This window comes from Pteropus vampyrus, unplaced genomic scaffold (genome assembly GCF_000151845.1).
Source record: "Pteropus vampyrus isolate Shadow unplaced genomic scaffold, Pvam_2.0 Scaffold23, whole genome shotgun sequence".
Classification (NCBI taxonomy): Eukaryota; Metazoa; Chordata; class Mammalia; order Chiroptera; family Pteropodidae; genus Pteropus; species Pteropus vampyrus.
In genome coordinates, this window is record NW_011888804.1 from 9,960,511 (window position 1) to 9,973,451 (window position 12,941).

At 60.9% G+C, this 12,941-nt stretch overlaps 1 protein-coding gene across 1 annotated transcript; it reads right to left on the reverse strand.

The window, feature by feature from the left end:
• Positions 1 to 1,363: 1,363 nt before the first annotated feature.
• SCARF2 (scavenger receptor class F member 2) lies at positions 1,364 to 12,937 on the reverse strand (the record flags this gene model as incomplete). The annotated part of the gene is made up of 11 exons (XM_011356079.2): positions 1,364 to 3,082; positions 3,875 to 4,027; positions 5,238 to 5,353; positions 5,562 to 5,679; positions 5,757 to 5,860; positions 6,450 to 6,578; positions 6,702 to 6,920; positions 7,036 to 7,555; positions 7,767 to 7,868; positions 7,973 to 8,031; positions 12,876 to 12,937. Coding segments are annotated over 11 exons (2,496 nt in total), but the record flags the coding sequence as incomplete, so codon positions are not given.
• Between the last annotated feature and the right edge of the window lie 4 nt (positions 12,938 to 12,941).

Consider the following 12,941-nt stretch of genomic DNA (forward strand, 5'->3'; position numbering starts at 1 on the left):
GGAAGGGTATGACAGGAGTGTTGCCTGAGCCATTGCACTGCCCGCCCCACCCCCCTCAGTCACTGCTCTGCCCCTTGCCAGCCTCAGCTGGACATCTACCTCTCCTGGCCAACTTCGAGCCTGTGTTCTCAACCCCAGCAGCCAGCATGGCCTGGTGCCCAAATGGATCAGAAGCCAGCCAGCCACAAGGCCATGTCTGGGAGGGTGCCCAGATATCCAGAGAGAAGCAGCATGTCCTGGAGATATGGAGCCCGCACTCCTCAGGCTGCCTGACGAGGCCAGATGCAGGGACTGTGTCCATGCAAACCCTGCCAGATGTCCCACCTGAGGCCATCTCCACTCAGGTGGCTGAGTCCCTGTATGGGACTTCACGTGGTAACCAGCCAGAGGGTAAGAGAGTTGCCAGGTGAGATCCCTGAGCTGCCAGCATTAGTCAGACTTGTGTGGTGCTGTGGGCGGCAGGGCAGGGATGGGAAGATGATTAGAGAATCCTGGCAGAATCTTTCGATCAAAATTGCTGGACATCAAAAGATGGGGAAGAGGCCCGGGAAACAGAGGCAGGGAGATAGGAGCCCAGATGGATGGAGGACAGAGGGCACCACAGAGAAGTGAAGCTCTGTAACTCAAGATTATTTGGAGGACCTGCCCAAGGGCGAGAAGCAGTGAAGATCCTGGGAAACAAATGGTCAGGTATAAGGGCCAGGGCAGAGTGAGGGTTTGGCTGAGACTGGGCAGCAGGGAGCTGCTTGCAAGGCCAGCCAGGGCTCTGGGCCAGGACAGCTCCCCTCCCTCTCTCCCCACCTCCCGCAGACGGGCGGGTGAGAGTTTCCGGCTGAGGACAAGGAGCCCATTGAGGCGGACAGCAGGGCTCTGTGCAGTGCCAGACCGTCTTGTTTGTGCCAGATGAGGCCCGGCTGGAGACTGTGCCCGTGGCCCACTGCCTCCTGGCCCCAGCCTCTGACCTGACCCAGCCACACCAAACAGCTCAGAGCCCCCAAGTGTAACAGCAGTAGCCAGTGGGGAAAGCACAGGTCAAATGCAGCCCCACACACCTGCTCCTTACAGCCAAGGGACTCTGTTCAATTTGTTCTGACTCATTCTTCGTCCACTTTATCCAGTGCCACCAGTCCATGATGGGGTGGACCAAAGTGGGTGGAAAATAAACTTGATAAACGAATGAATGATGAGCAGATGGACAAGACCTTTTTCCAAAGTGGTTCCCAGGAGACCCATACCTGGACTCCCAGGCTCCGTCTGCCTAGGTCCAGTGGCTGTGGGGGTGTGAATGCCAGCTGGAAGGAGTCACACGCAATCTGGGTGGACACCCTTATCTGAGGCCCGGCAGATAGGAAGCAGTCAGAGCACAGAGGGGAAAAAGGCACTTTATTTAAAAAGCTTTGGCCAAGCCCCTGCCGGAAGGAGCCCATCCTGGGGCACCCGGATGGGGTGGAAGTAGCCCTGCCGGGGGCCTATAAATATGTCTCCTCAGGCTACTGGAGTGCCCCTCGGATTCCCACTGGCATGTGGGGCGGTGGGAGGCCATCAAAACCAGCTGACAGCTAAGGGGCTAGGGCTGGGGAGGCTGGGACAGGGAGCGCAAGGAGGGGGCGAGTGGGAAGGGCGGAGTCCTAGGCGCTGAGCCCCCTGAGGAACAGAGACCAGCCCAACTCCCCAGACTCAGGTCAACCAGGTGCCCTGGGACCCCCCAGTGGAAGTAGCCTGGGGCTGTGGTCAAGGAAAGGAGACTCCAGCCAGAGGCGCCAGGCCCTGACCAATGAGAAGCAGCCGGGGCAGAAGTGCTTCTGGCCTCAGCCAATGAGAAGGCAGCCCCAGCCAAGTGCGTGCTTGGCCAATAAGAGGCGGTCGCTAGGCAGAGCCCTCCGGTCCTGGCCTTTGAGACCCCCGCTGGCCCGAGCCCTTCATAACTCGGCCAGTGGTAAAGGAGTCGCCAGCTAAGCGCTTGTCGGGCTTTGACCAATGGCATGGGGCCTTCCCGCCAGAGCTCAGAGCTCCAATCCGGGAGCCTCATCCGGGGCCTGAGCCAATTAGACTCCGATGCCGCGGTGCCCAGGCCGCCACGGGAGCCGCCTGCCGGGAGCGCAACTCGGGGTGGCAAGCAGCGCTGCAGAAGCCAGGGGAAGCTGCGGGCGCGGTGGAACCGCCGCTTGCTACAGGGTGGGCGCGCCTGCCCTGCCCAACTCGCCCGCCGCTTCTCGGCTCTTCTTGCGCGGTGGCTTCTGGATGGGGGTCTTCTTTCGAGGAGTGTCGGGTACGGGCGCGCCGGCCGCCGCCTTCTCAGCCCCTGGAGCCTCGGGCTCAGGGGGAACACGGGCCAGCGAGGCGGGCAGCACCGAGCGCTTGGCCTTCTGCGGCGGCGCTGGCTTCTCCCGGGGACCCTGTGCGCCCGGGGTCCCCTCAGCGCGGCCCAGGCTGCGAGTCTTGTCGCGCAGCTCTGCGGCCAGCATGGAGGCGGCCTCGGGCGCACTGCGCGGGGGACCACCAGCGTCCGTGGGCTCTGAAAGGCCCGGGCCGCGGCCCCGCGCCCGAGCCCGGGGCGGCGAAGGCGCGGCAAGGGCTGGCCCCTCTTCGGCCAGCCCTGGGGGTCGTGGCGTCGGGTCGCGGGCCCGGGGACTGCCGGGCTCATCCGGCCGCGCCGACGTGTCGCTTGGCGTCCGTTTCCTCTTGCTGGGGCTGGGCGCCGCTTCGAGGCCCAGTGGTGGCGGTGAGGGCGCACGGGCAGCGGTAGCCGTGGTGGCACCGTGCTTGCCGTGGATCCAGGACACCTTGGGCTTGGTGGCGGGGTCGGGTGGTGGCGGTTTCCTGCGCTCGGGCGATGGCGAAAGAGACAGACCTCCAGCCTCTCCCCGGGCCCGGGCCGGCCGGGCCTCGCGCCGGGCCACGCGTGCGTACAGTGCGCCTCCGGGCCCCTCCACGCTGGACGCCGACCGCTCGCTGTCAGAGGACGCGGGGAGGGGTGCCGCCTCCTCTGAGGACGCGGGCGTGGTCACCGACGCGGCAGACGGCACCTGCGCTTCAGCAGGTGCGGCGGGGACTTCTACGTTTCGGCCCTCGGTTGCCGCCTCTGGCCAAGGAAGAGCGGGCAGTCCAGCCTCCAAGCGCAAACTCTCACCTTCCCTCCTCCTCCCTTCCTCCCTCCACCGGCGCTGGAGGTTAGCTGCCCTGGCATGCAGATGTACCTGGCGCCTTCATAGCACTGACCACAAACCTAGTTCTTAGCCCCAGAGCTTGTGGCTGATTGCTCAGTGGTGGTGAGGGGCACGTTCCCAGCTTAAGCCCCAATCTCAGTCTGGCCTCGAACCCCTCCCCCACCACATCCCCAGCCTAGGGGGCCAGCATTATTATATGTGACCCTTGAACACCTGCAAGGGGATTCATTATCTTTCTTTAAGAGATAAGGCTTCTAAGGTTCAGGTTAAGTCACCTGCCCAAAGTCACCCAAGGGGACGGTCAGGTGAAGAAAGGGGCCAGAATCTCAGCCAATCAGGCTCTTTCCAATCAGGCTGTTTGTGAGCCAAGCCGTCAGGCAAAGATGTGCACCCATATCCAGTAGACTGCCCCTCCAGTCTCCTCTGCCACCACCTACCCAGGCCTGGAACTTTCTCTCTACCTGGTCTCTCCCAGAAATGAACTTGGGCTGTAGCTAGAGAGAGTCCACCCATCTTCCCAGACCCACCCCAGTTTGACACTGGGCAGCACAGACCCTAGTTCTGCAGCCTCAGCTGTGTGTCCAACTCCAGTTAGCAGCATCGCCATGCCCTTGCTCTCCAAGCTGCCTGTCCCCCAGAGCACAGAGGTCTTTAAAGCTGGATCATTTCACTGGGCTGGAGTGAGGCCCAAGCAGAATGGTACTCACCTTCGTGGGGTACACAATACACAGGGCCTTCATCGGTGGTGTCAAAGGAGGAGAAGGAGGCCCGGGAAGACCATGATGGCGAGGGCTGCTCCAGCCCTGAGGGTGGCTCCAGGAAGCTGCAGTTGAGCGTGTTATCCAGGTCGTGGTGGGCTACTGGAGAAGGAAGGAGGCACAGCTGCCAGGGCCCCACCCTGCCCCCACTCTGTGCCCTCCATAGCCCTTTCTGCCACAAATGATGCAACACCAGCCCTACCCTAAGACTGTGGGTGGGACAAGCAATTCAACAGGCAGAGTGACACTAGGCCAGGACTGGAGAATGGGTAACAGTGAATCCAGAAAAGAGAACATACCCAAAGGTGCAAGGCTAGTGTGTGCAGCCAGGGAGCTGAAAGAGGTTGGGCTGAGGTGTTGGGAGAGAAGACAAGGCCAGAGAGAACACCTGGCTGGGATAGGCCACCAGAGTCTCTAGGCCATGCTTCAGACCCTGCCTTGTGGGACTCAGGGAGCTTTGGAGCATTTTTGAGCCTAAATGTGCAGTGGTGAGGCTGCCTTTAGCTCAGCTCATCTCAGCAGGCTGCACCCCCAGGCCTGGCCTCCACAGATGCACACCCTACAATGGGGGAATCCCAGAGGCTGGCTGGCCTGTCTCCATTTCACTAATGGAATGTGGGGTCCAGCCCCTACACTTGTGTCTAAAAATCCCACTCTGCTGGGTGGGCCAAGGGGGTTCTCAACTGTCTCCATCTTTAGCTACTAGAAGACTGAGCCTCCCCTTCCCCATTATCTTTGGAAACAAGTGAGAGAGTCCATCCCTGAGTGTATCAGTGCAGATGGAGAAAAGCAGCACCTCCCCCAACCCAGGGTCCTGAGGTAGGGTGGGGTGGGGGCAAAGACCCACCCTGTCCACTCTCCAGGAAGGACCTAGGGCACTGCAAGGGGTCCATGCAGGGATTTGGGTCTTCTTGTGCCTGCAATTCCCTTGCATAAGTGTCCCACAGTTTACCTGCAGCTCCAGGTGAATGCACCAGGCCTTAGAGTGTACTCCTACAGACTGTGGGGGACCTGCTGGACCCAAATGTCCACACGCCCTCACCGCGCCCAAATGCAATTACATAGAGAAAGGGCCCAAGACCTCCCACACATGCCTCCACACCTGTCTGCACACTTAAGCCTCCCACCTTCCTCCCTGGGCTCCCGCGTGTCAGCATCCCCGCTCTCATTCTCTCTGGTCTCACCTTCCCATGCCCACCTACATCAACACTCAAGGCCCTGCATTTCCCAAACTGACCCCTTCACATTCATTTCTCAGCAACCTCCTGTGTCAGAAGGTGTTTCCCCAGAGACCCCGTACCGGTATCCTTACCTACGACTTTGGGCAGCTTCTGCCTGCGGAGCGGGATCCGGGGCAACTTCATGCTGATGCGGCTGAATCGCCCGCACAGTCGTTGCGGCGCTTTCTTTCTCCCTAGCGACAGCTCCCTGCAGGGGCGGGGCCTGAGTGAAGGGGCGGGGCTAGGGCGGGGCCTGGAGAGGGAGGTTCGATCTCGGCGGGAGCGGAAACAGAGAGGGAGGGACCTGAGCTAAAGAGAGGCAGGGTCACGCCCTAGGGGCGGAGCCAGGGCCCAATTCCAGGGGAGAGGGGTGAGGACCGCAACCCAGGAGAAAGTCGGATGGCGTCAGGCCTCACCGGCGCCCTGGGTCCTTGCCGCGACAGGCGCAGCAGCAGCCGAGCAGCGAGAGCAGCAGACCGAGGAGCAGAGCGAGCAGCGCGCCCGCTCCCATCACGCCCTTGCGCTGGTTGGTCTCTGTAGGAGGCAGAGGGTCAGCATGGGTGCCGGCACCCCTGCATACCCCACTACGGAACGCTCCGCCACCCACTTACCCAGGCGGCAAGCACCGGTGACGGGGTCGCACGAGTCTTCATGGCAGCTGCAGGCCTGTGCGCAGTCGACGCCGTGAAGCCCAGGAGGGCACGTCAGGTTACAGCTGCGGGGGCGCAGGAGGGAGATCCACAGCGGTCCTCCTTGATTCCTCCTGCCCTCGCCCCCACAGCCGGCCAGCCTCGGTTTCAGAGCTCCATTCTCTAGGGATTGATGCCCACCCCCACCTCCGGGCACACACTGAATGATCAATGTTTTGGAAATGAATGTGCGCACACCGGCGGGAAGGGGCCTGGGGATCGGTCCTGTGGTCACTGGGCCAGAGTACTCATTTCTAGGGCCGACGCTTGTGTGGATGGAAAAAGGGGCTGCCAAACCCGACCCTTGGCTGTAAATGGAAGTCCCTGCTTGCTCTACGTCAGCTAATGGTCAGCTCTACCTCACCCCTGCAGTCCTTAAGAGCCCAATAACCACAGGTCGAACTGGTCGCCAGATCCCAGAGCGCAGGCTCCACACCCGGGTAGGAAACTGCCCTAAAGAGCCTGTTGTCGCTCCCTAAATGAGGTAAAGGGGCCAAGGCTGAAGGGCCAAGCCTGGATTCCACCTTGTCCGCCAACATAGCAGCACCTGGGGTCTGGGGAAAGCCCTGTGTTGGATACATACCCCCAACACCCTTTAGGTCCCAGGGCACTTACTGGGGCCCGTGGACGCCAGGTCTGCACAGGCAACGCCCCGACTGAAAGTCACAGTGGCCGCTGCCGCAGTCGACGCACACGAATGCGCAGTCCTCGCCATAAGTGCCATTGCTGCACTTGGTCTCGCACCTCAGAAGGCGGGGAGGAGGTGTGAGCGGAAATGGAGGCAAAGGAACCCAAAGCCCATAGTGCCCTCTGTGGAAGGCATCAGGGGAGGCGGGGCTGGGGTCGATTCCGGCATGGGCTGCTCACCGGTCGCCAATCCAGCCCGCATTGCAGCGTGTGCACTTGCCGGTGACGTGATTGCAGGCGTGCCCGTCGCGACATGGCGGGCAGCGGTGGCCACAGCCCTCCCCGTAGAAGCCAGTAGCGCACGGCTGGTCGCACTTGGTGCCATTCCAGCCGGGCTCGCAGGTCAGGCAGCGGCCCTCGGCCACCGTGCATGGCTGCTGGCCCTTGCATTGGCCGCATCTGGAGAAGGGGCGGGAGGCTAGGCGGGGCCGAAAGCCGTCTCATCCCAGTCCCCTTCGGCTGCCCACCCTTCCTTGTCCCCATCCCCGCCCCCGGGCCGGGGGCTTACGCTTACCGGCGACGGCAGCCCAGGCCGTAGAGGCCGGCAGGGCACGGCTCCCGGCAGTACTTGCCGCGGTAGCCCGGCTCGCAGGCGCACGTGCCGTCCACAGGGTGGCAGCGGCCGCGAAAGCACTGGCAGTAGCGCTCGCAGCGCGCGCCGAACGTGCGCTCGCGGCACTGGCAGCGGCCGCTCTGTTGCTCGCACGGCGACGTGTTGCAGGCGCACTGATTGTTGCAACTGCGGCCCCACCAGCCTGCGTGGCACAGGCACGCGCCTGTCTGTGGGTCGCAGCGTGATGTGGCGCTGCAGTAACACGCGCTGGCGCACTGCGCGCCCCACCAACCAGGCTCGCAGCGACACGCGCCGCTCCGCGGGTGGCACGAGCCGTGCTGGCACTGGCACGCATGTTCGCAGCGTGCTCCCCAGCGGCGTGCATGACACGTACATTGGCCGGTCACGTCCTCGCACTGCCCGTGCGGGTGGCAGATACACAGCTCCTTACAGTCGGGGCCCCAGAACTGGCGCGGGCACTCTGCAGGGGCGAGCAAACAGGGAGCCGGGACCCATTCTTAACCTGCCAGCGTCCCACACCCGGGCCTCTGGAGACCCGCCCCCAAGATGGATTCGGCTCTTGGATCAGACCCCGCCCAACTCATAGGCCCCACCTGCCCGCTCAAGTCCCCAAGGGTCTCTGTATACAGATACCACCCTACTGCCCAGCACCCGCCAGGATCCACGCTCACTGGTGTCGCAGTTGGCACCGAAGTAGCCATGGCGGCAGCGGCACTCGCCGGGCCGCACGCACACCTCGTTCTCCGAGCACGTGGAGTTGCCTTCGCACACCGCTGCAAACGAGAGGGGCCAGAGTTGCCACGGGTACAGCCCCCACTCTATTCCCTCCTCTCTGTGTTCCCATCCGCTGCCCCGGTACCCAGGATGCCTCACTCACCGATCCCACATTCGTCCCCCTGCTGCCTCCAGCCAGTGCAGCACGTAGGCTCCTGGGAGCTGCAGGCAGAGAGAGGGCGCCTGAACCCCAATCTGGTCCTCGCTGGGGCTCCCCAACAACCTCCACTCTGCCTTGGGGAGATTGCTATCGAGGCCCTGGGTGCACCAGGTACTGTTGTAGGTTTTAGACTTGGTAGAGTCTCAGCAAATAAGAAAACACAATTCCAGTTCCCTGAGATCAGACATGGAGGTGGCAGAGCGCAGACCGACCACCAATAATCCTAACCTCCAAGAACTTTCCCATCCTCTTTATGGGTCTCTCCACCACCCTTCCCATTCCCTTACTCTTCCGTGCCCTCCTCCCCTATCCACTAGGACTGAGAAAAAAGACCCCATGTGTCCCAGGAAGGGCAGCAGTGAGGTAGGGGTTGGGGAAAGGTCCCTGGACCTGCTCAAACTGGCACCCCTGGGTGGGGGCCCAGCCAGATGGGTGACATGACTTGGACAGTGCCAGGACTGGCTGGGTCAGACAGATGCACCTGAATGCTAAGTTGGGGCTAAGCGCCAAGGCAGATATTCAGCCTCTGGGCGAGGTGGATGTGGACACAGTGAGGTGTCCACTCAGTGGCTTCTGGAGGGGCTTCTGGAGGGGCACACCTGGGGAGTCCTCCATGAGAGTAACAAAAGTAAAACTGTGAGGGCTCCAGAGTGCCAGGGCAAAACTTGGGTGGATAAGAGATATCAGAGCATCTACTTATACATTTTAAAAATCTCGTTTACTTTTATTTGGCTTTATAAGTGCATGATGTTACTTCAGCAAGAGGTAAATAATTTATAACTGTCACATTTCAGGGTAGTATAGCCTCCAAACTCTGGCTGATGAGGTGTGTGAGCACAAAGGTTTGGAGGCCCTGACTGAGTGAAGCCATAATCACTGGAGAGGGGCACGAGGGTTGAGATTGGGTGTGCCCATATTTGGGGGGCAAAGGAGGCTGAGAAGAAACCAATACTCAGGCTGCAGGTTTGTAGGGTCCCAACTGACTTAGAATTTTGTCCAAATCCTAAAGGCATTCACAATTTGGAGAAAAGGAATGTGCTTCTTCAGAAGGATCTGAATCTAGAACTAGGATGTGGAGGTGGAAGGAGGTTGGGAGGGGGCCTGAGGACCCTGGGGAGTGGGCCGGGCTGGGAAGGGAAAGGCTGCAGCTGTCCCACAACATGCCCCTCAGAAGACACCCCCAACTATTCCTCAGTTCAAAGACATCAGTACACCCTGGATTGTGCCCCAGGACCTCGCCTCATTGAAAACAGCTTGATTCTCCCTCAGGCCAAAGATGTAGGACCTGGGAAAAAGGACCCAGAAAATCCCAAACTGCTGAGAAGGGGCTCAGCTTATTTTCTGCAAATAGAACTGAAAACCTGACACAGGAACACAAAGCAGGCCTGGCTTCTCCTGCCCATTGTCTGTACCACCACCCCCAGTACTGCCCCAGGGCTCCTGGTACCCATCTGCAGGTAAATCCAGGTCTGCAGTCCTATCACCCTCCTACTTATTCTGCCAGTTCTGAACCCAGGTCTCTGGGAAGAGAGCCTCTGCAAGGCGTCCTCCTGCAGACAGTCTTGCCGGATGGCCTGCTGGGATGGCCTTGGAAGCACTAACCATCTTCTGCCCAGGCCACATGGATCTGTGATTAGGAGCCTCATTTCGATGCTATGTCTGCCACTTGCTGTGTGACCTTGGGCACGGAACGTAACCTCTCTGAACTTCGGTGTCCTTATCTGTACAATGATGCCCAGAGGTTTGGCAGGACTATTGAGAAAGCCAAGATGTGTCAAGCATTTGGTACAAACTAAGAGCTCAACCAAGGTTATAGTCCACTCTCTAGCCCATGCTGAGTAGGTTCCAGAAAGTTCTTGAGTTCAGCTGGTCCCCCCAGCATGGTATGTCCCCAAGCCACCCCCCAGCAGGATGGAGCCCATGTGGGTTCACCAGGAGCAGGAAGACAAGCCTGTGGGACAGCTGTCTTTCCTTCTGAGAGGGTGGCAGACAAGGCTGGGGTGGCAAGCTCATTCTCCCAAGATCTTAAGAAAGTGAGATGAGGAGAAAGATGGTCTGGTGCAGGCAGCAGTTCTCATACTAGAGCTATAAATTGGTGAGACCCTAGGGAGTCTGGCCAGGTCCAGGCCCCTCAGCACGCAGGCCATGCTGCAGGCTGTCCCCTCCATAGACGGTTGTTATTCCAAACAAAGCAGCTGTGATTTAAACCATGATCTTAAACCTGACTATGCCACTGCAGCAAAGCCCCCAAGAGTACTGCTTCTCAGTGTGCCAGTGTCTGTCCCCATTCTCTCCCCAATCCAGCCACCAGACTCCTCTGCCTACCATGTCACCTGGGACCTCATACATGCCTGGGTCTTTTCTGGCCCCCTGAACACCCTTCTCTGGTTTCTGCAACCCCTCCTTGGCTCTCTCCTCTCCTCTCCTCTTGTCTGTCCACGCTAGGAGGCTCACTGGGTCCCATCAAGACACTGACAATGCCTTGAAGCCCTCCAGGGGAGCCCTCCTCCCAATACTGAACTCCTAGCCTCCCCTCATCTCAGGAAAGTCCTGTCCTTCCAGGCTGGGAGGCAGAATCTCCAGAGTCCTTGACTGCACTCCCAGAGCACATGTCAGATCCATGGCTCTATCTCCCAAACTAGATCTAGGATGAAACAGGCCCCTTCTCCCCTGCCCTGCCTCAACACTGTGAAAGCGGCCCTGGGTCTCCCTGGTTTCTCCAAACTGACTCCCTAACTGGCTTCACCTCCCACCCTCCTGCCTCCAGTTCCTTTGCCACCAGGCAGCCAAGCCTATTCAGATCTCACCCCACCTCTGTGCAAAGCCCCTGGGAGTTCCCATGGCCCTCAGACAAAAAGCCCAAGTCTTCAGAGCACCGGGTAGATCCCCCTGTGGTCCGCCTACCCTCCCTTCAGCCTCTTCTCCAACAACCCTGTCCAGGGTTCTGCCCAGCCCCCATAGGCCTTCCTCTGCACTCAAGGCCTCACCCCAGATACCACAAGGTGCTGCCTCCTCCTTCCCACCTCTGCCGACTCATCACCTCTCGGGGATCACCCTAAGGGAAACCACCCCCCAACTGAACACCTCCACCCCAGCACTTGCTGAATGTCAGATGACTTGCTGTAAGTCTCATCCACTTCTGGACCAGGGGTGTTTGACTCCCCTACTGTATCCCTGCACCAGCCACAGGCCTGGCATACAGGACATGCACAGGATTTTACTGGCTGAGTGTTCCCTCCCCTCCCTGATCCTCCTGCCTCTGGGGAAAGGGAACTGCTTGCTGGTGGGAGCTGTGGGAGGGTAATGAAAGAAATGGCCCAGACTCCCAGAGTGGCTGCCCTTCCCATTAACCAGCTACACACATGACTGCAGTCATTCCCCCTCCATTCCATGAGGTGGGGACCATTACCAACATCTTTTGACAGAGGCAGAGACGGACCCAGAGAGGTTAAGCGATTTGTCCAGGGCAACACTGGTGGCGAGAGGTAGCATAAGAATCTGAAAACAAAACCCGGGTTCTTGGCTACTGGAAAAGGCCGTTTCATGGGGAGGTCTCTGGGCAACGGGGAGAGGGAGCAAGGGCTCAGGCTCCCAACATCCTGAGCCTGCCATCGGATACCCCAGCACCGACTCTGATGGGACGAAAGGCTGAGGCGGATAGAGAGGTCCGGCGTCGATCTCGCCCTCCCCCTCTCCAGGCATGGCCCCGCCCGCCACCGCCGCTGCATTCCTGGGGCCCGGGAGGCCCGGGAGGCGGCAGCGGCGTCGATGTGAAGCAGATGGCGGGCCAGGCCGGCCCCCGCCCCGGAGGCGGGGCTCGCAGCGGGGAGGGGTCTGCGCGCCTCGGGATCCGAGCTCGGAAACCCCGCGCGGCCCCCTTGCATCCCCTTGTCTGCCGTGACCGCTGAGCCCCCGGACGCGCGGCCTCTCAGGGCCCTGCGGCCCAGGGCGCCCCGACGGGACTCAGCCCCAAGCTCTGTGGCCGCCTTTCCAGCTTCCCGCCCGAGCGGAGCCTCCTAACACACGCCAAGGCACACGCCGGCTCCTTAACCCCCGCGCGGAGATGTCCTTGACCTCGTTGTGGCCTCTGACCGCCGACCCGGTCCTCCGACCCCTGTGCCCAATCCTAGCATCCTGTCCTCTGATCTTCGCCCTCCACACAAGGTCCTGGTCCCGCTGTCTGTCCCACACTGGCTTTCCCAGCCGGCTGCTCGTGGTACCCCAGTATCCCCACCCGGGAATTCCACATCCTCCAGATCCCGGTGCACGTCATTGTCCTTTCAATTCCCGCTTCTGGTCCACCCTGAGCACAGGCTCCTCAGTGCCCGCCTCTATCACCACCCTTCTCTCACCCGTGCGGAACACCAATCTGTCCTTCCCCAAGCCCTCCCCGGCTCCCATCTCTCTGGAGAGCAACCCCATCTCGCCTCGACCCTCACCCTCCCTCTTGGCTGGAGTCACACTAAAGTCCCGGCCTTAGCACATGCCATTCTATCTGCTTGGAATTCCTTTCCCCGACTTCTCTCTATGGCCTTCACAACCGGCCCAAGGGCCCCTTTTTCTAGGTATGAAATCTTGGACACCGTGTGTCACCCCTGCCGGCGTCCACTGCACTCCGTTCTCCCCTCAGCTGACTTCTTGTCCGGGGTATCCTCGGATGCTCCGTCGTGGCCCGGCGCCCAGGCTTGGCCTGGAGCGGAGCCGGCGTCAGCGAGGGTGGCTGAAGGGGCCGGTGCGTTTGGCGTTGGGAGGTCCCGGGTGCTCCCCCACCCAACGCCTGGCGCCCCCTACCCCCAGCCCTGAGCATCCCCCTGGGCCCCCTTCCCCAGCCAGGCCGGGCTCCTACCCGGGCGCACGGCACACGTTGCGGCCGCGCGGGTTCAGCTCCTGGGGCGCCGCGGGGCCGGGCAGC